Source organism: Hypanus sabinus, chromosome 9 (assembly GCF_030144855.1).
Source record: "Hypanus sabinus isolate sHypSab1 chromosome 9, sHypSab1.hap1, whole genome shotgun sequence".
NCBI lineage: Eukaryota > Metazoa > Chordata > Chondrichthyes > Myliobatiformes > Dasyatidae > Hypanus > Hypanus sabinus.
In genome coordinates, this window is record NC_082714.1 from 150,065,832 (window position 1) to 150,085,000 (window position 19,169).

Here is a 19,169-nt window from a genome sequence, read left to right on the forward strand (position 1 = left end):
TGATGTGTGGACTCTTTTTTTTTGCATCATTGTATTATTTATTTTCCTGCTAAATTATGTTTTTATTTTTATATTCCTTCAAGTTCTCTCTTGCCATTCCTCCCGTAAGAAAGCAGGTGGGCAAACAACTGAGCAGTCTGTTTCAAAGTCTTTTTAAGTCCTTCAACTTCTCTGCGAGATATGCAGCAATGGTTGCAGCGATGCTTCAACTTCTCCCTCCCTCTAGGGAAGCACCTAATTTCCCCTCAACATTATCTTTGGCATTGTGAACAGTATCAAATCTGGGGATTTGTAGAAAAATCTGCAACCCTGCTTCATGATGCTCATTGTGTCTTTACAACTTTTTTAAGTTCTGTTCCTCATTTGTTTCAAATTGTTAAATCTTACAGGAGGATATCGCTCGACAGCTGTACTACATTTGCCTTTACATATTCCAAATCACTGGTGCCTATATATTAACGTAAGTTTTTAATCATGTGTCTGGTGCAGAATTATTTTCAATTTAGATCATAATTTGGATTTATTTTTGTGTAGTGGAACTTTGATTATCTGCCAAAATAATCTCTGCTCTGTTTCCTTCACTCCATTTTGTTTTGTAAAATGGTGGGTAATCGAGATTCCCTTGAACAAAAAAGTTTGATCCACCTTGCATTCTGTTTCTTTTTAGATCTATTGAGCTCATTTCAAGGTTACAAAAGTTCTTTTGAAAAGAAACATAATGTCAGGAAAGCTACCTGTTGATCAATGCACACCTCCTGCATCCCTTTTCTCTACTGATCTGTACTAACTGCTGCTGTTAGCCCCATGCTCCCTTTTGCACATTGTTCTCCTTGCATTCTTTTCTTTTCAAATCTTATGACTGGTAGAGAATACAACAAAGATTTCAAAAGAAGTGGTACCCAGTCAACCCATTCTTAGAAGCTGTGTTCTCAGTGCTTTCTGATAGAGGGCCAGCTCATTTGCAGTTCTAATAACTCTTACAGACAAAATGACTGTAAATGATCAAAAATTCCATCATACTATATTGATAACATTGCAGCCTAAAGAATGGACCATACATATTAAAATTTTCCTAAAAAGAATAACTTTGATGAACTTGGAATATTGACAAATCTGTTTGTTCTTAAATTACATTTTCCCTTTCGTTTAAAAGTACCAGCAAATTGACGGTAGTTCTCATAATTTGTCCAGTGGTTATACATTATAAACTTTAAATCAACCTCAGACTTTTTCCATTAATGTTTTCAAATATTTTACTAAAATACAGGGCAATGTTGCTGTGCAGTATACAGTGGATTCTGGTTAATTGAGACACATGACCAGTACATTTTGGCTCAGCTATGTGGCTATCCCAATTAGCTGAAGTTTCATGGAGATAGTTTTAAAAGATAAAGTATATTTAACTGAGCAACAAACAATGTATTTAAATGAAAAAAGAACAAATCAGAACATTATCAATATTTACTGCTTTACTGTAAAACTGTTATCGATGGAGGAATTTGTGCAGTGTATGCTGCTGTGTTCTTTTGATTAACTGTAAATGAACAAAATCAGCCTAGACACCTAGTGCAGATAATGGATTGCCTTCATTGCCTTCCTGCTTGAAGTAGTGCCTAAACTTACTTGTTTGTAACTTGACATTGATCAACTCAAATGAATAACTAAACAAGCATACTCAAATAACACTATTTTTAAAAAAGTTGCTCTAGACACTCTGTAGTACATAATAGCCATACAAGTGCACCTGACTGACACAAGGTAGAAATTGGGGCACTGTCCTGCCCCAATTAAGCGGCATAGTATCCCAAATAAGTAGCTGCTCCGATTAACCAATGGCCCAATTAACTGGAATACACTGTATTTTTCTTTGAACAGTATAAACCCATTAGCAAGTATATTGCAGATGTTGGAAATCAGCAGTAAACAGAAAATAAAGCAAATACTGAGCAAATTGGATTTTTTTCTTGAAGAGAGGAACAGCTTGTTTAACTTGGACATTTCATTACAAGCTTAAGGTTTAATTTGAAACAAATTTTCATCTGCGGAGAAAAGGAAGCAAAAAGAATACATTTGTATTAGGGTGGTGGGCTTGAGAGCTTAAATGATAAAATGGATTATTGAGCAGGGTAAGAGATAGTATTTAAAATATTGTTTAATGTGTATAAATATTGCTTGCATCTGAGAACTGAAATAATTTTTTGTATAAGTGAGCTGCAAATGCTGGATTTGAACCTCACATGTCTGTTTTTTCAAAACAAATTTCATAATTTCTGGAAGCAATAAAATCATTAACAAGAGCAAAACTAGAAACAGTAAATATAATAAATACTTAGTTAAGCAAGCAGCATCTTTTAGTTATAGGAACAAGATTAATAATTCAGGTCATCAGCCTGTAACAATGGTCCTGGTTTTACTGTGGAACTGCTATCACTAATATCCTAAGTATGTTGACATTGCAAAAGAGAAGATACTGGTGTGTTAGTGTGCATGAGTGACCCCAGGGTCTGAAAAAAACAGGATGATGAGGGAGCGAGGGAAGAAATTGTAGGGGCCTTGGCAGAAATTTTTTTTTGTAGATTCCTTAGCCACAGATGACCTACTGGAAGACTGGAAGATGGTTAATGTGCCTTATTTAAGAAAATCTGGAAGAACAAATCAAGGAACTATAGGCTAGTGGGCCTAACATCAGTAGTGAAAAAGGTACTGGAAGACACTCTGAGAAACAGATTTGTTTACATATGGAAAGGCAAGAACTTCAGAATAGTCGGCATGGCTTTGTGCATGGAGAAATCGTGTCTCTCAAATTTGGTTGAAAACATGATGAGGATTAAAGAGTGCAGTGTAGTAGACATTGTGTATGTGGACTTTTAGCAAAGCTTTTGGCAGATCCTGCATGATAGCAGTGTTTGAAACTTGAACCCATGAATACTAGAGTGAGCTGGCTAACTGGATACAAAATTGACTTAGTAGGGGAGATGGAGTGGTAATAATGAGTTATTATTTGGGTTGGAGGCCTGTGATTAGTGGTGTGCTGTGGAGATTACCGTAAATTCTGGACTATAAGCCACTACTTTTTTCCCACGCTTTGAACACTGCGGCCTATACTACAGTGCGGCTAATGCATGTTTTTTTTTCATGCTGCCAAAAACATTTTGCCTCGTAACAGTAGACCAATAAAATTGGTTCACAAAGGTCCAATGAAATTGTACGATAAATCAAGCACACTTTCACAATTAAATTATTGTAAATCCGTCATTTGTACTGACCCTCATCAACATGGAAAACACTCGAAGAAAAGCATATGATGCAGCTTTTAAGTTAAAGGCGATCAATCTGGCGGTTGAAGAAGGAAATCACATAATCTTGGCATAAATAAATCGATGTTGAGACGGTGGAGATGCCAGCGTGAAGAACTGAGTCAATGCAAAAAGACGACAAAAGCTTTCAGAGGTAATCATAGCAGATGGCCCGAACTTGAAAACTTTCTTGAAGACTGGGTTAACACACAGAGAGCAGGCGGCCGCGGTGTTTCCACCGTGCAGATCTAAAGCAATCGCCACCAAAATGAAAATCGAAGATTTTAGAGGTGGGCCATCGTGGTGTTTTAGATTTATGAGACGAAAAGGCCTGTCCGTCAGGGTACGCACGACTCTGTGTCAGCAGCTCCCTCCCGACCACGATGAAGAACTTGCTAACTTCCGCACATTCACTCAAACAAAGATAGCGGAGAATTCCATCGGGCCAGATGATATCATAAATATGGATGAAGTACCTTTGACGTTTGACCTGCCTCTCACTCGGACTGTTAATAAAAAAGGTGACTCGTCCATCACACTGAAAACAAATGGCCATGAGAGAATGCATTTTACTTGTGTTCTGAGCTGCACAGCATCCAGACTAAAGCTTCCACTTATGGTGATTTTTAAGCGGCTGACAATGAAAGTTCAGTGAAAGCTGCCATCAAGAGTACAAACTCAATTCCAGCTGTGATTCCTGGGGGCACCACGAAGTATTTGCAGCCACTGGACATCAGCGTGAACCGGGCATTTAAAGTGGCGCTGTGCGTTGAGTGGGAAGCTTGGATGACGAGCGGCGAGAAATCCTTTACCAAAACAGGACACATGCGAAGAGCATCTTTAACTCAAGTCTGCCAGTGGATCCTAAATGCATGGAGCGGTGTCACAACTTCCACCATCACCAGCGGGTTTCGAAAGGCTTGGACTGCTGCATGATGAAGAGGACCGCGTGCGCTCAAGTGAGAGCGACAACGAAGAGACTGAAGTGAGTGACGAGATCCTGAGGTTTTATTCAATTCGGACACTGAAGGACTTTGATGATTTTAGTGCGCAGGAGGAAGATGAAGAAGGCGATCAATAACTTTTCCTGGTAGGCTGCAGTATATATATTTTTTTTACCAGTCATTAGGAGATATTGGAATGTTGTTCGTGCACTGTTCAGTAAAAAAGTATACGCAACGTAATTTGTGTGTTACCGATACGTATGTATATTTAAAAGTAGCTGTGTTATAGGCACTGTTCGAAAAAAAGCATTTGCAATATGTATTTGTTTATGTTACCATACGGATTTAATTAAAAGTTAAAAAATCTTCATGTGTAATATCTTTCTGTGTAAATATCTCATATTACAACGTGGGACACCTGCGGCTTAAAATCTGGTGCGGCTTGTACAAGTACAAAATTGATTTTCTTTCTAAAATTAGAGCGTGCGGCTTTTAAATAGGTGCGCTCTGTAGTCCAGAATCTACGGTAGATGAAAATGCAGATGGCATGATTCTTAAACTTCAGATGGCATCAATATTGATGATCTAGTGGGCAGTGAAGAAAATTGTCTGAGGGTACCATAAGATCTAAATCAGTAGGTAATTTTGGTGAAGGAATGGCAGATTTAACTTTGCAAAGTGCAAAATTATGCATCTTAAGAAGATGAGCCAAGGCAAGATGTATACAGTGTATGACAGTGCCCTGAGCAGTACTGTAGAATAGAGAGACATAGTTGCCTGAAAGTGGGTAGGCAGGTAGACAAAGTAGTGACAAAGAAAACATGGCAATCTTGCTATCATTGGATGGGGCACTGAGTACAGTAGTTGGGGTATCATGTTGCAGCTGTACAAAATATTGGTGAGACCACACCAGGAATATTGTGTGCAGTTAGGAAGTCAAAAAAGTGTGCAGAAAATATTCACAAGGATATTGTTTTCACTGCGACTGAAGGGCTTGAGTTTTAAGTAGAGAGTAGATAGCTTGGGACTATTTTCCCTGGAGCAAAGGTGACTGAGAAGTGACCTTGTAGCAGTTAATGCGTGATGCACAAAATGGATTGGAATAGTCTTCTTGTCCCCAAGGTAGAGGTATTTAAAATTAAAGAGCATTGATTTAAGGTGAGAGGGGTAAGACTTAAAAGAGATCTGAGGGACAAATTTTTACACGGTATATGAAATGAGCTGATAGAGGAAGTAGTAGACTCAAGTATAATTGCAATGTTTTTAAGACATTTGAACTGTTACATATACAGGAAAGGTTTAGAGGGATATGTGCCAAATACATGCAAATGGAACTAGCTATGGAAGATGACTTGATCGCTTTAGATAATTTGGGCTGAGAGGCTTGTTTACGTGATGTATAACTAACTCATTTCTAAATATTTATAAATTTTGGAACTTGGCTGAAATGGAGTCTAGAGATTATTTCTGTGCTCTGTTGCTGGATTCTACATGGGAGAATCTTGCAAAGATTCTAAGATGTAGAGTGTTTGAGGAATCAGCTATGTGCCTGGCACAGGATTCAATAATATATTTATTACAATGTGGACTATTGGCTGTATGAGGAAGAGGGAGAGGAAAAATAAGGTGAGTTTTCTAAATTGTGACATGTCTATTGTGTTTAATTACAATTTTTGGTTTTGTAGAGCTTAAAGCTTTTATTTAAAGTTAGTTTTTAAAGTATTTAATGAATAAATTAAATGTTTAATGATCAGTGAAAAGCTTTGAAAAATTACAAATCTTCACTATCAAAGACGTCCAGGGATGTTTATTTCATGATCATCTCTCTTCTGACCACTTGGACAAACACTTCTGTTTTCAGCTAAGTTCAACGGAATAAGGAACATGAGCCATAGCTGGGTATCAGTAATGCCAGGACAATTAAACGTGTTTGTCTCCACAGATGCTGCCTGCACTGTTGAGTATTTTTATCATTCTCTTTTAATTTCAGATTTCCAGCATCTGTATTATTTTATTTATATTCACTGTTGTGGGAGATAGCTTTAGTGACCATGGGGCAGGTAGGGAAAATAGGCCCAGGTGATTTATCTTGTATATTATACAGTGCCTTCTGCTGGAATGTGCATGCAAGTTGATGTTGGGCAAGGACAATATTTGGCTTACAAGTCAGTTACTTAGTCTACCCCCAATAATTGTCTAACTTGTTCATAATGACAGCTGTTTCAGTTAGTATATCAGAAGGTGCCTCTGGAAATTGGAATTAATTTCTCTTGGAAACTGGATTTAAGATTGAAGCAGAGGGAATAATAGTTTTAAATAAATTGTTTACTGGGATTTGTGGTTTTACTTTATAGTATCCAGAGGAGTTACTTTATTACTTAAGGTTAGTAGTTAATACACTGATTTCACCACCCCTGCCCCTCTGTTCATGTACTTCTTGTGTATAGTAATGCCAAAGCTTACCATGCCCAATATGAAAATACATTGTGGTACATGTTTTGTCTGTGTCATAGCTTCAAGTTTAAATAGATGTGTGATAGCTTTTTAATGAAACCTACTGATGTGACAGTTTCAAGGTAGGTATTTTTTTTTTTAGAAAGAAACATTCTAGTATCTCATTTAGATCTATACAGAATCATCCTTTAAGATGAATTTTGTTTGTGCCTTGTTTTTATAACAGCCTCCACAGACTGGGCCTGATACTTTTGGTACCGCATTACCTGGTAGAGCTTTTGTTTCATGCATCACGACTATTTTACTTCAGTGATGAAAACAAGCAAAAAGGGTAAGAGTAGTTTGTGAAGTTTGGTAGGATTTGTCTAACAGTTTTTGAGTATAGCAGTTGTTTTCCATTTACTCAGCAACTTTATCCAGTTAGAAAATGAGTAGCATCAGTCTTTAAACCAGGTTAACTGAGTGAGGTCAGGGTAGCACTGCTGGTCTAAATATCTGCAGCACTCTAGGGCTAGGGCTGGGTAGAGGGAAGCTTGTTTGTACCATGTTACTGATATCTGCGCAGTGAAATGCAGGTATTGAAGGCAAGATTAAGTTCTGTCAGTGTCTTTACTAAGCTGAAATCCTGTCCATCTTCCCATGTAAACTGTGTCTATTCTGAGTGAGCATACCTTAATCCATTATAATGGAGGGGAACCTTTTGGGAGAGCAGAAGAGCAAGAGTTCCTGAAAGAGAAGGACAACTAGTTGAAATAAATAGGATATTGTAATGGAGGAGAAAAGCAAGAGATAGACATTAATGTTCCTACAATGTTGGAAAAACTAAAATTCAAAGTAAATTTATTAGCAAAATACATAAATGTCACCATATGCAACCCTGAGATTCATTTTCTTGTGGGCATACTAAATAAATTCAATAACCATAATAGAATCAATGAAGGACTACACCAGTGGACAATCAGTATGTAAATACAAGAAGAAAGAAAGAAATAATAATAAGTAAACAATAAATATCAAGAACAAGAGATGAAGATTCTCTGAAAGTGAGTCCATAGGTTGTGGGAACAGTTCAGTGATGGGCAAGTGAAGCTGAGTGAAGTTATCCCCTCTGATTCAAGAGCCTGATGGTTGAGGGGATAATAACTGTTTCTGAACCTGATGGTGTGAGTCCTGAGGCTCCTGTACCACCTTCCTGATGGCAGTACTGAGAAGAGAGCATAACCTGCGTGGTGGGTGTCCCTGATGACGTATGCTGTTTTCCTGCAACAACACCTTGTGTGCTCAATGGTGGGGAGGGCTTTACCTGTGATAGTCTGGGTATGATTTTCCATTCAAGGATATTGGTGTTTTTCATACTAGGCTGTGATGCAGCCAGTCAATATATTCTCCACCACACAGAAATTTGTTTAGATGTCATGTGAATTTTTGCAAACTTCTAAGAAAGTAGAGGTGCTGCAGTGCTTTCTTTGTAATTGCACTTGCGTGCTGGTCCTCTGAAATGATAACACTGAGGAATTTAAAGTTGCTGACCCTCCCCACCCCCGATCTCCCGATGAGGGCTTATGGACCTCTAGTTTCCTCCTCCTGAAGCTCCTTGGTCTTGCTGATATTGAGTAAGAAGTTGTTGTCTCCCTCAGTTGTGATTACTGATTAGGGTTGAGTTATCACTTGCTGTTTGTAAGGAATTTGTGCATTCTCCCTATGACCATTTGGGTTTCCTCCCAGGGGCATACAGTTAAGTTTGGTGAGTGGTTGTCATGTTATGTTGGCTCCAGAAGTGTGGTGACACTTGCAGACTGCCCAGCACAATCCTTGCTGATTTGATTTGATGCATGTCTTGATGTACAAATGGCAAATAAAGCTAATCTTATCTTTAAGTAATAAAATCATCAAAAGTGGATATACACAGTGTTATGTTACTTCTGTTTAAATGTACTATGGGTTAACAATGAAGAATCATACTCTGTAAGAAGTAGAGAACTTTTATTTACAGTAATAAACAAACACGTCTTAACCCAGCCACATGCTGGAACATTCTAGCAATCTTGCGCACGCTCAGTGCTCTGCCCAATCTTGTACTGGCATATCATTGCATGTGATATCACCACATCTTCCTTTCCTTAAAAAGAAAAAAAACAATTAACAACGTTAATCAAAACACATCTATATCAGATAACTGAAACTCTGAAGTTGACTCTTTCTTAAGATCTTTGCAATTTCTTCTTAACACTGCTCCCTCCTCTGTTTGGACCATGTATGATCTGGCCTGTGTCTATGTATTCATTCTATCTTGTTTTCCTCACTTTGTTTCCTTGTCCTTCAGACAAACGTCTCCTTAGATCAGTCAATTCACGTTCCAGTTCCATTTGTAATGAAATACAAATAATCTTTTCTCCATCTAATTCATTCATTAACTGTGTAATCTCTTTTTTATGCTGGGACTTCATCATTTCAATAAAACTTCTCAATTCCTTCACTTGTGCTTTCACTTCTTCCTTATACTGTGCCCACTGTGAGCATTCTTCCTCTAGATGGTGATGAAACTGAACCTTATATTCATTATCGCTTGCACTGAAGCAACCTCCTCCTGCCATTGCTTTTTCATATCATCAATTGCCTCCTGTTTGGTTGCCTCAGACACTGCAGCTACTGATTTTATATTTTCCATGTCACCATTTGCCTCCATGAACTGGACCTGCAGTCGAGTTACATCACCTTCTGCCGACTGTAATTCTGTTGCTTCAGCTTGCCACTATCCAAGACTAAAACTCTTTTCATCAAATTAAGTCTTTCACAGGCAGATAAACCAGAATTGACTGTATATTTTTTGGCACGACCACAAATGAAAGCGTGTGCACAATATTTTTGTGAGATACTTTTGCCAAGCACGTTCCTTTAACTGGAATGTCTGCACCTGAATACCCAGACACTTTTATATTTGTCTGATGGAACTTCGGTCTTGGCTTTAAAGCATTAAACTCAGATTCTGCAGGAACATCTACTTGCACTCCAGTATCAAGTTTAAACAGAATATTGTTCTGATTCACTTGCAACAGAATAGTCCAGTCATTCTTACTTTGTTTATTTTCACAAAGCACATCGATATAAAATTCCTCACATTCATCTTCAAGCACAGCATTTACTTGTTTCATTTTATTTTCCTTCTTTCTACTTCTACAACAGCATGAAAAATTATTAATCTTACCGCAGCCATGCAAATTTTGCCATGTGTGGGACACTGATTTGGATGATGTTCTTCCACACAGCGATCTCGTGACTTTTTTCTTTCCAATACCGTCGTTGGTTTCGTTGATGTATTATTATATTTCTTGATGTATTTGCGCTTTTTTCAGCGTTTACATTGCAGTTTTTGATTAAAAAGCTCTTGAGCCTGGAACATCACGGTCTCAGAAGCTTTGCAAAGTGCCAAAGCTTTTACAAAATTTAAATTTTGCTTTCTCAACAGCCTTTCTCTCAGAGCATTATCTCGAATGCCACAAACAATTCTATCTTTAATGAAAGCCCATAAGCAATCCAAACTTGCATGTTCTACTACACTTTCTTAACTCAGTAACATACTGATCAATTGTTTCAACAGCTCTCTGTGCACATGTGAAGAATTTATATCACTCATACATTAAATTACACTTAGGTGTACAAAATACTTCAAATCTGTCCATTATTGACTTTAAATTGAAATTATCTCCATCTTCAAAGACAAAATTATTATATACCTCTACTGCATCATTCCTGATTACATGGAGCAGAAGCGCAGCTTTGGTTTTTTCCGATTTTTCTTAATAATCGGTCACCATTAAGTACAGTTCAGACTGTTGCTTGAATATCCTCCAATTCTCAGCTACATTGCCAGTCAGCTGAAGTTTTGATGGGGTTGTAAACCTTCCATTTTACCGTTTACAGTTCAAACTTCTTACTTTTTTTTGATTATCTTTGATTCTCGATTCTCCCATATTATTCTTCCAGAACCATTCCTGACACCATGTTATTTACTTCTATTTTAATGTACCATGGGTTAACAATGAAGAATTGCATTCTGGAAGAATTAGAGAACTTTCAGTTACAGTAATAAACACGTCTTAACCCAGTCATGTGCTGGAACATTCTAGCGATCCTGTGCACACTCAGTGCTCTGCCCAGTCATGTACTGGCACATCATTGCACATGATATCACTGCAGACAGTAAATTTGGAGACGCCTACAGAGAGAGAAAAACATTTAATGTTTTAGACCTTCCATCCAAACTAGAAAAGCTGAACATTTTGAGGTACAAAAAGGAGGATGTGCTGTGATAGGTAATTGTAAAAGAGAGAAATTGACATGAAGAATGATTATGCTCAGCAACAGAACTAGTCCAATGGGCTGGTTTGACAGACCCAAAATAATTGAGTGTCCAGGAGATGTCATAATAAGCGTACAAGCAGAACTAAGTAACTTGAGCCTACTTTATTATCACAAAATAGAAAGCACAGATAAACCACACAAAATATTATGTAGCAAGTCACAAGGATTTCGGGGCTCACAAGCACCCAGAGGAAACCCACAGGGAGAATGTACAAAGTCCTGATAAACAGCGGGAATTGAATCCCAATTGCTGGCACTATGCTATTGTGCTGCCTCATTTGTGTAATTTTCTTTGGGAAATTATTCAAAAGCTGGCAATTCATCATAGTCACAAAATGAATGGCTATCCAATTGTTTTCTTGGACCATAAAATGCTTTGCCTCAGATTCAGCTAAGATGAGATGTGGAATGTTATTGCTCAGTGTCTTTCAGTTGGAATGCATCACACAACTGGTGTGAACTGGAATAAATTTAATACAATGAAATGGAGAATGAATATTGGAAGATAAATTACATTAACTATTGCTATTGAAAATTCTGGAAGCATTTAACATTGTATCTCAATAAATAAATGAACAAGTCTGTGAAGGGAAAAACAGTTCACGTTTCAAGTCACTGACTTTAAACAATAAACTTTAGGCATGACCTTCCATTCTCCAAAAAGTCATTGACCTGAAATGTGACCACTGCTTATCTCTCCACAGAAGCCACTTGATTTGTTGAGTATTTTCAGCACTTCCTATTTTTATTCCTGGTCTCTAGGATAGTTGGCATATTGCTTTGGGATATGATTATCTTCATGTTTTTTATTCATAAAATTAAACTTCAGCTATCAGTTCAATTTTTTTAATCCTTTTTTTCCCCCCAGCTTCACCCTTTGGGCTCTGCTTTTTGTAATGGCCCGTCTTCTCACTTTGACTCTATCTGTCCTCACTTTTGGCTTTGGCCTGGCAAGAGCAGAGGATCAAGATTTTTCAATAGCAGATGGAAATTTCAACACACTGACTGTCAGGTATGTTAATAAAATGTAGTCCAATATTTGAAGAAGTTTCAAGTATTCTTAGAGTGAATATATACATGAATGGCATTGGCTGGAATTGCTTCACTTCTCAATTTGTGGAATGCAGTTATTTATATAAGACTCAAGTACACCTTTTTTTCAGAACATATTTTATTAATATAATTTCCTGGAGTGACAATAATTGACACTAATTTGCCAACTTTAGCTGCTTAAGCATTTCTATGAAACCCAATAATACAATTTTGAGGAACAGCTTCCCATCTTTTAATGGGCACAATGCAGGTCACAAGGTTTGAAAGTTGAATTCAACAATTTCAGGTAATTAGTCTCGGTAGTTACTACCAGAATTGGCCAGTTTTGAAGGGTCATCAACCTGCAACATTTTTCCTCTTCAAAGATGCTACATAAATTGCTGAACATTCACTGCATTGTTTTTATGTCTGACTTGCAATATCTGCATTTCTTTGTACATCTCATTGTTCCCCAGTATTTTTTTCTTCCTTTTGGGTATTCTCGCTTATATCCTTCTTGCATCTGTTGACAAAATACATGTGATTTACTCATCAGAATAACTCTTTTGGCATGGACTACATGGCCTAATGTTCTGTTCCAGTGCTTTAGTGCTCTTATGACTCTGATTCCAAAAAGCCTTTTCCCTCCACTCTGCACCCTCCACCTGCTGCAACACACTCAAAATGCTGGAGGAATTCAGCAGCTCAGGCAGCAATCAATAGGGAGAATGAGCAGTCGACATTTTGGGCCAAAACCCTTCTTCAGCACTGGAAAGGGTGGAGGGGAGATGCCAGAATAAAAGGGTGGGGGCAGAGGCTAGCTGGAAGGTGATAGGTGGGTGGGAAGATTCAAGGGGAAGAGAGGAAAGGATCTGATGGGAGAGGAGAATGTACAGTAGGAGAAGGGGAAGGTGGAGGGGAAAACTGAAAGGTCAGAGTGAGGAATAAAGAAAGGGGGGGTGGGGGGAAATTCCATCACTGGAATTTATCCTCCATCTATATTCATGCCATCAGGTTGGTCCTAAGGTATTACTCCTCCATCCTGAAGCTAGTCTCACCTTGGCACAAAAAGAGGCCATGGAGTGACACGTCGGACTGGAAATCAAATCAAATCAAGTTTAATTGTCAGTCAAACCATACACAGTTACTGCAGAACGCGAGAGTGTTCCTCTGGGGCCAAGGTACAAAAACATAGACGTGCATTTAAAATAGTGAGAAAGGGGGAAAAAAACGCATAATCACGTAAGAAAACACATTTTTAGTCCAAGACCCTGAGCGATGTCTCGCAAATTGATTGTTCCCAGCAGTCCGGCCTGTAATTCCATCGATCCAACACAGGAGGGCAGCACCAACTGGAGCACAACCAAGCCCAGACGTTACTCTATAACGCCAGCTCGCTGCTTGAGGCCTAGTCCTTGCTACTACTGAGTCAACACTGCTGCCTCGCTGCCTGTGGAAATCAATGTCCAACAGGGTCTTGCAATTGCAAAAGAAACATCCAAGACAGTCACTCAAGGTTTCACTACATACTGACTTTGCACCACCTTGAAGGCACCAACTTTGGTGTCTCCAAGTTGCAGGCAGCAGCATGGTCTGCTCCCAGGTCAACTCTTCCAAACCCATTCTGGATCCTCCTGAGGTCTGGCACCCTGACTCGCCTCTAAACCGCCAGCTAGCTTTTACAACACCCTGGCCAGCTACTCCAAACAATGAGCAGCTCACTGATGTGGTAGACCTGCTGTACATGTAGTTATTGGAGTCAAACAAAGAAAAAAAAGCACCTTTTGGTTGGCCAATGAGTGTCCACTGTGTCTATACATGCTGCCATTTTACCGGAAGTGGAATCTGAATTAAAATATTTGGCCTCAGGGAAGTCCCACTTGTGGCAGATGGTGAGGAGGTGCTCGACAAAGTGATTCCCCAGTATCAGGAGCACCAGACACAATAGATAATCCCAGAAGATTTGCAGATGCTGAGTTGCTTCAGCTGGAATGACTGTTTGAAGCCTTGAATGGAGGTGAGGAAGGTGTGGCACTTAGGGCGCTTGTAGAGATAAATGCTTATCTGCTTGTGTTATCTTCCAGTTAACTCGGTGGGATACTCCACAAAGTTCTAAAACTATTTCATCCCTGATTTCAATGGGGACCAACCAAATCTCAATAACATAGACATGAGGAAATCTGCAGATGCTGGAAATTCAAGCAATACACACAAAATGCTGGTGGAACGCAGCAGGCCAGGTAGCATCTATAGGAAGAAGTACAGTCGACGTTTCAGGCTGAGACCCTTCATCAGGACTAACTGAAAGAAAAGATAGTAAAAGGTTTGAAAGGGGGAGGGGGAGATCCGAAATGATAGGAGAAGAAGGGGTTGGGGGGAGGGATGAAGCCAAGAGCTCAAAAGTTGATTGGCAAAAGGGATACACAGCTGGAAAAGGGAAACTCGCTGAACACCGATGCTCCGTCTGCCAGAGAAAGCAGAATCTCCCAGTAGCCACACATTTTAATTCCACGTCCGATTCCCATTCTGATATGTCTATCCATGGCCTCCTCTTCTGTCAAGATGAAGCCACACTCAGGTTAGAGGAACAACACCTTATATTCCATCTGGGTAGCCTCCAACCTGGTGGCATGAACATTGGTTTTTCTAACTTCCGTTAATGCTCCTCCTCCCCTTCCTACCCCATCCCTTATTTATTTATTATTTCCCCCCCTTTTTTCTCTGTCTGCCACTCTCCCAATCACTCCTTGCCTGCTCTCCATCTCTCTCTGGTGCTCCCCTCCCCCTTTCTTTCTCTGTAGGCCTCCCATCCCATGATCCTTTTCCTTCTCCACTTTTCTTTCAGTTAGTCCTGATGAAGGGTCTCAGCCCAAAACGTCGACAGTACTTCTTCCTATAGATGCTGCCTGGCCTGCTGTGATCCAGCAGCATTTTGTGTGTGTTGCTCAATAACATATGACCTTTCTTCTCTGTGCCTCTTGGTTCTTTGCTTTCCAATATTTCTTTCTGAGCAGCAGAATATCCTTACAAAGCCTGATTGATGAGTTACTTGACATCACTTGGACTGCTAGATTGGTTTGAAATAATTAGACCATATTCTGCCATTGAGTTTTTACCTGTAGCTCTTTCAAGAGCTTCTGAAGTTTTTGATCCTTCATTTTGAAAATAAAGCAGAACATAATGTGGACCACATGAAGAAAATTTAAAGCCAATAGCAGAGTTATGTTTAGGAGGGAGGTGGATAAAATGTTTAAGGGAGGAACAAATCAAAGGATATATTGGGAGGTTAAATAAAGCTGAGTAGATGGAACCACTTAGAGAACATAAGTGGTTCCATTTGGCTCAATACAAATCAGTTGAGCCAAATGACTTCCTCAATAAAATTTCCGGATCTGAGTTTCTGTATAAATTCTATTACGTCAGGTTATTTTTGTTCTAATGGAACTATAAAAGAATACTCAAACTAGCTAATTTTAACATTTTTGACTTAAAACCTAAAATACTTGTAATTACTTTAAATAATTTAAATTCTGCTTTTGGGATCTTCCTATTTTCACCATAATTGGTGTTGATTAGCTAACAGTAAAAATGGTGGGATAATTTTGGTGTTGGTTACCTTTAAATGCAAGCAATTTTTTTGGTGTAACAGATCACATGTATGCAGAGCGGCAGTAATTTTGCCAATAGTGTTTTTACTTTGAACAGTTTAAAGATATTGATTTTAGTCATGTTCCACATAGGATCTAATTTTTATGATATTTTGAAAGAAACGTTACTTTCTCTGTCTCATTATCATATACTGTGCAAACAAAAGATGATGCAGTATATAAATGTAGATGCTGAGATGCATCCTAAGATGAACTGGGTCACATCAGTGATATAACCTGGGTCATTGGGCATTTCAGGTCTTTCATCAAATACCCTCACCAAGGTGACCCGGCCAGGGTTGATCATGCCCTGCCTTGTGTCCCAGTAGCATTGGTCTACAGGTCACACTGCTTGATCTATAGCCATCTGGAGGCTTGCATGGCAGCCTCTGTGACAGTCCTGATGGCTCTTTGTTTTGCTATCCGATCGTGCCAAGGAGAGAATAGGTTCTGCACAACAAGCAGTGAGCAAAACTTCTACAGCCTGCCTCTATAGGCTTACATCGTGCTCTCCACCCTGGTCTTTGGCATTGCTCTACCAGCTCCTGATACTTGGTTTTCTTGTGTTCAGATGCCTCCTCAATCCAGTCTTCCTAAGGCAGTCGAGTTTTACCATGTCCACCTACTTTAAGATTTCTGACAGAATGACTGTCAGGTGTCAGTGATGATGATACGATAAAGTCAGGGAACTTTAGCAACATATGTACTTTAGAAGATTAATTTCGAAGACAGACTTTTAACTGACCACTTCTAGTGTTGCTTGTTCTCAGAAATTTACTCTTCTTTCACAATAACATTGCAAGGCCAAATACAATTGGATAATCATTAAGCCAAGACCTGTGTTTGGCCTGTATTACATTTACAACCAACTGATCACACAGTTTGTCTTTTTTATGAAATTCTTTAGATTTCCAGATGGTACATTGCTGTATTTATTATAATTCCATGTGTTATATTTGCCCAGTGGCACTGTCTTCTAAATTTTTTCTGTGTATTTTTGCTTTGAATAATTAAGTGGTTCATTAAAATGTGGGTGTCTTTGTTTAAACAGGATTAGTTGCCTGGCAGCTATTTGTCTAACTCAAGCATGGATGATGTGGAAGTTTATTAACTTCCAGCTGAAGAAGTGGAGGGAACACACTCAGAATCAGATCCCTAAAAAGAAAGTAGTTAATACCAAGAACAAACCATCAAAAAGGGAATGTAACAAGTGTAAGTATTAAAATAAGAAACTTTCATTATTTAACACAGGAGATTCTGTAGATCTTGTAAATCCGGAGACACACACAAAATGTTGGAGGAACTCAGCTGGTCAGGCAGGCAGCTATGGAAGGAATAAATGGTCGATATTTCATCAAAGCAAGAATAAGAAGGGGATGGACTACAAGCTAGAAAGTGATGGGGGAGAGGAGATGGGGGATGAAGTGAGAAGCTGGAAGGTGAATAGATGGAAAAGGTAAAGGGCTAAAGAAGAAGGAATCTGATGGGAGAAAGGGAAGGAGGAGGGCCCACAAGGGGAAGTGATATGCAGGTGAAGAGAAGACAAAAGGATAAGAGGGGAGGCAGAGTAGGGAAACTGTCACACAAATGATTTCACAACATGTTTTCTGGCATGGAATTATATTAACATGTATTGAGAATTAATTAACAGATAGAAATCCAAGATTAGGAATCATTTTGCATAGCCTGGTTTCTCGTCTGTATGTCAGCTTTTGGTTTCTTAGGTATTAAGCTGACCTGAATTAATATAGTTAGCCTGCAACAGTGGTGCAGTTGGTAGAGTTGCTGCCTGATGGCACCAGAGACCCAGTTTCAATCCTGACCTCGGGTGTTGACTGTTTGTAGTGTGCACATCCTTTCTGGGACTGCATGGATTTCCATCCTGAGTGCTCCATTTTCTTCCCACATTCCACAAACCTGCAGGCTGGTAGGTTAACTGGCCACTGTAAATTGTCCATAGTGTGTTGGTGAATGAGGAGGAGTTAAGGGGGTGAAAAAGCAAAATGGGATTAGTGTAAATGGGTTGCTGATGGTGCAGACCCATTGGGCTGAAGGGTCTCTTTCCATCTCTCTCTCTACATGATCGTCAGGAAATCCCATTATTAATTAAGCTTTTTCCCAGGATTACTCTCTCAACATAAGATAGGAATACTGAAATGTAGAGATTTATATGATCGAGGGAAAAACATGTAGCTTACTGATTACATATTTTATCCTATGACTAGTACTGTATTACTCTTGTATCATCAGTCCAAGATTCTGGATCAGTTCAGAACCTTCTGTACTGCTGTAACCTACATACTACCCAAGAGAATCAAAGTATACTAATGATGTAGAAAAGTGGATTCGAGGTAGATCAGATTTAATCACCAACTCACCACTCCTATACCTATTACTTATAAGGTTCAATCACAAAATTAGAACATAAGTAGAATTTATGTTCAATGTTTTATTAACTTTTGAATCCTTTTCCAAAAGCACCAAATATAGAGTTAATCAAATCCTACACACTCCTGTCCACTTGCTTGAGGTTGGCCCAGGCTAAATTCCTGTTGGAATTACATTGGATCAGCTCTCTCTACACTTTTTGCTGCCTTAGTAAAGCACCTAACATAATCCAAGACCCCATTCTCATCTCGGATATTTTTCTCCCACCCCCTGACTGAACCAAAGAAGCAAATGCATGAAGATATGTACTACCCAGCTCAAAGACAGCTTTTATTCCACTGTTATAGTACAATTGAATAATCCCCTTATACAATAGGATGGACTTGACTTCAAAATCTATCTCATCATGGATTTGCACCTGTAATGCCCTGGTTCACATCTTTACTCTTATGCTGTAGGTATTTAATTTAGCAGTCCTGTTCTGCTTTCAACCTGTTTGGGTTATTGTTGAAGATGAGGGATGATGAGGAATGTGCCATCCAGTTAGGATGGTGGAACTGGGGGGAGTTTTTTTTGGTGAGGGATGCTACAGTTGGTTTTGGTGCTTTTGTTTGGCGGGAGATGAAGAGATAAGACACTGGGGGAGAACCAGTCATAGGATGTGACCTGGTGGGAGACCCGTTTGTTCTGAGATGGATTACATGTGATGTTCAGAAGGTGGTGTGTGCTTTCACACTGTCTGAGGGCTCAGCGCATGAGTGATAGAGAAGTTCAAGATGAGTTCCAACTTGTGCACATTTGACTGTTTAATTATAATGGTCCCTTTTTGTTTTTTCTTTCTTTTCTTTCCTAACCCTTTAGTTAAGTAACTTTCATGAATATAATTCCTTTAGTTGTATGCAGTGTGCTGTCTGTTATTTCTTGGCACTGAGTTTTAACAGGATAGTGAATTATTCAGCATCTACACAATCCAGGGTTGAGGTGGGAGAGCCATCTCAATCTCACTGGTTTGATAGGACAGGAATCTGTCTTCCCTCGACTTGTAC

At 39.1% G+C, this 19,169-nt stretch overlaps 1 protein-coding gene across 1 annotated transcript in view; it reads left to right on the plus strand.

Annotated features, from left to right (window-relative positions):
* The window catches only part of LOC132399902 (translocating chain-associated membrane protein 1-like), a 123,416-nt gene that overhangs the window by 90,557 nt on the left and 13,690 nt on the right, over positions 1-19,169 (plus strand). Inside the window, exons 7-10 of the mRNA XM_059980801.1 lie at positions 390-460; positions 6,921-7,025; positions 11,925-12,068; positions 16,787-16,947. Coding sequence (XP_059836784.1) covers positions 390-460; positions 6,921-7,025; positions 11,925-12,068; positions 16,787-16,947 — 481 coding nt within the window. The remainder of the gene's footprint in view (positions 1-389; positions 461-6,920; positions 7,026-11,924; positions 12,069-16,786; positions 16,948-19,169) is intronic.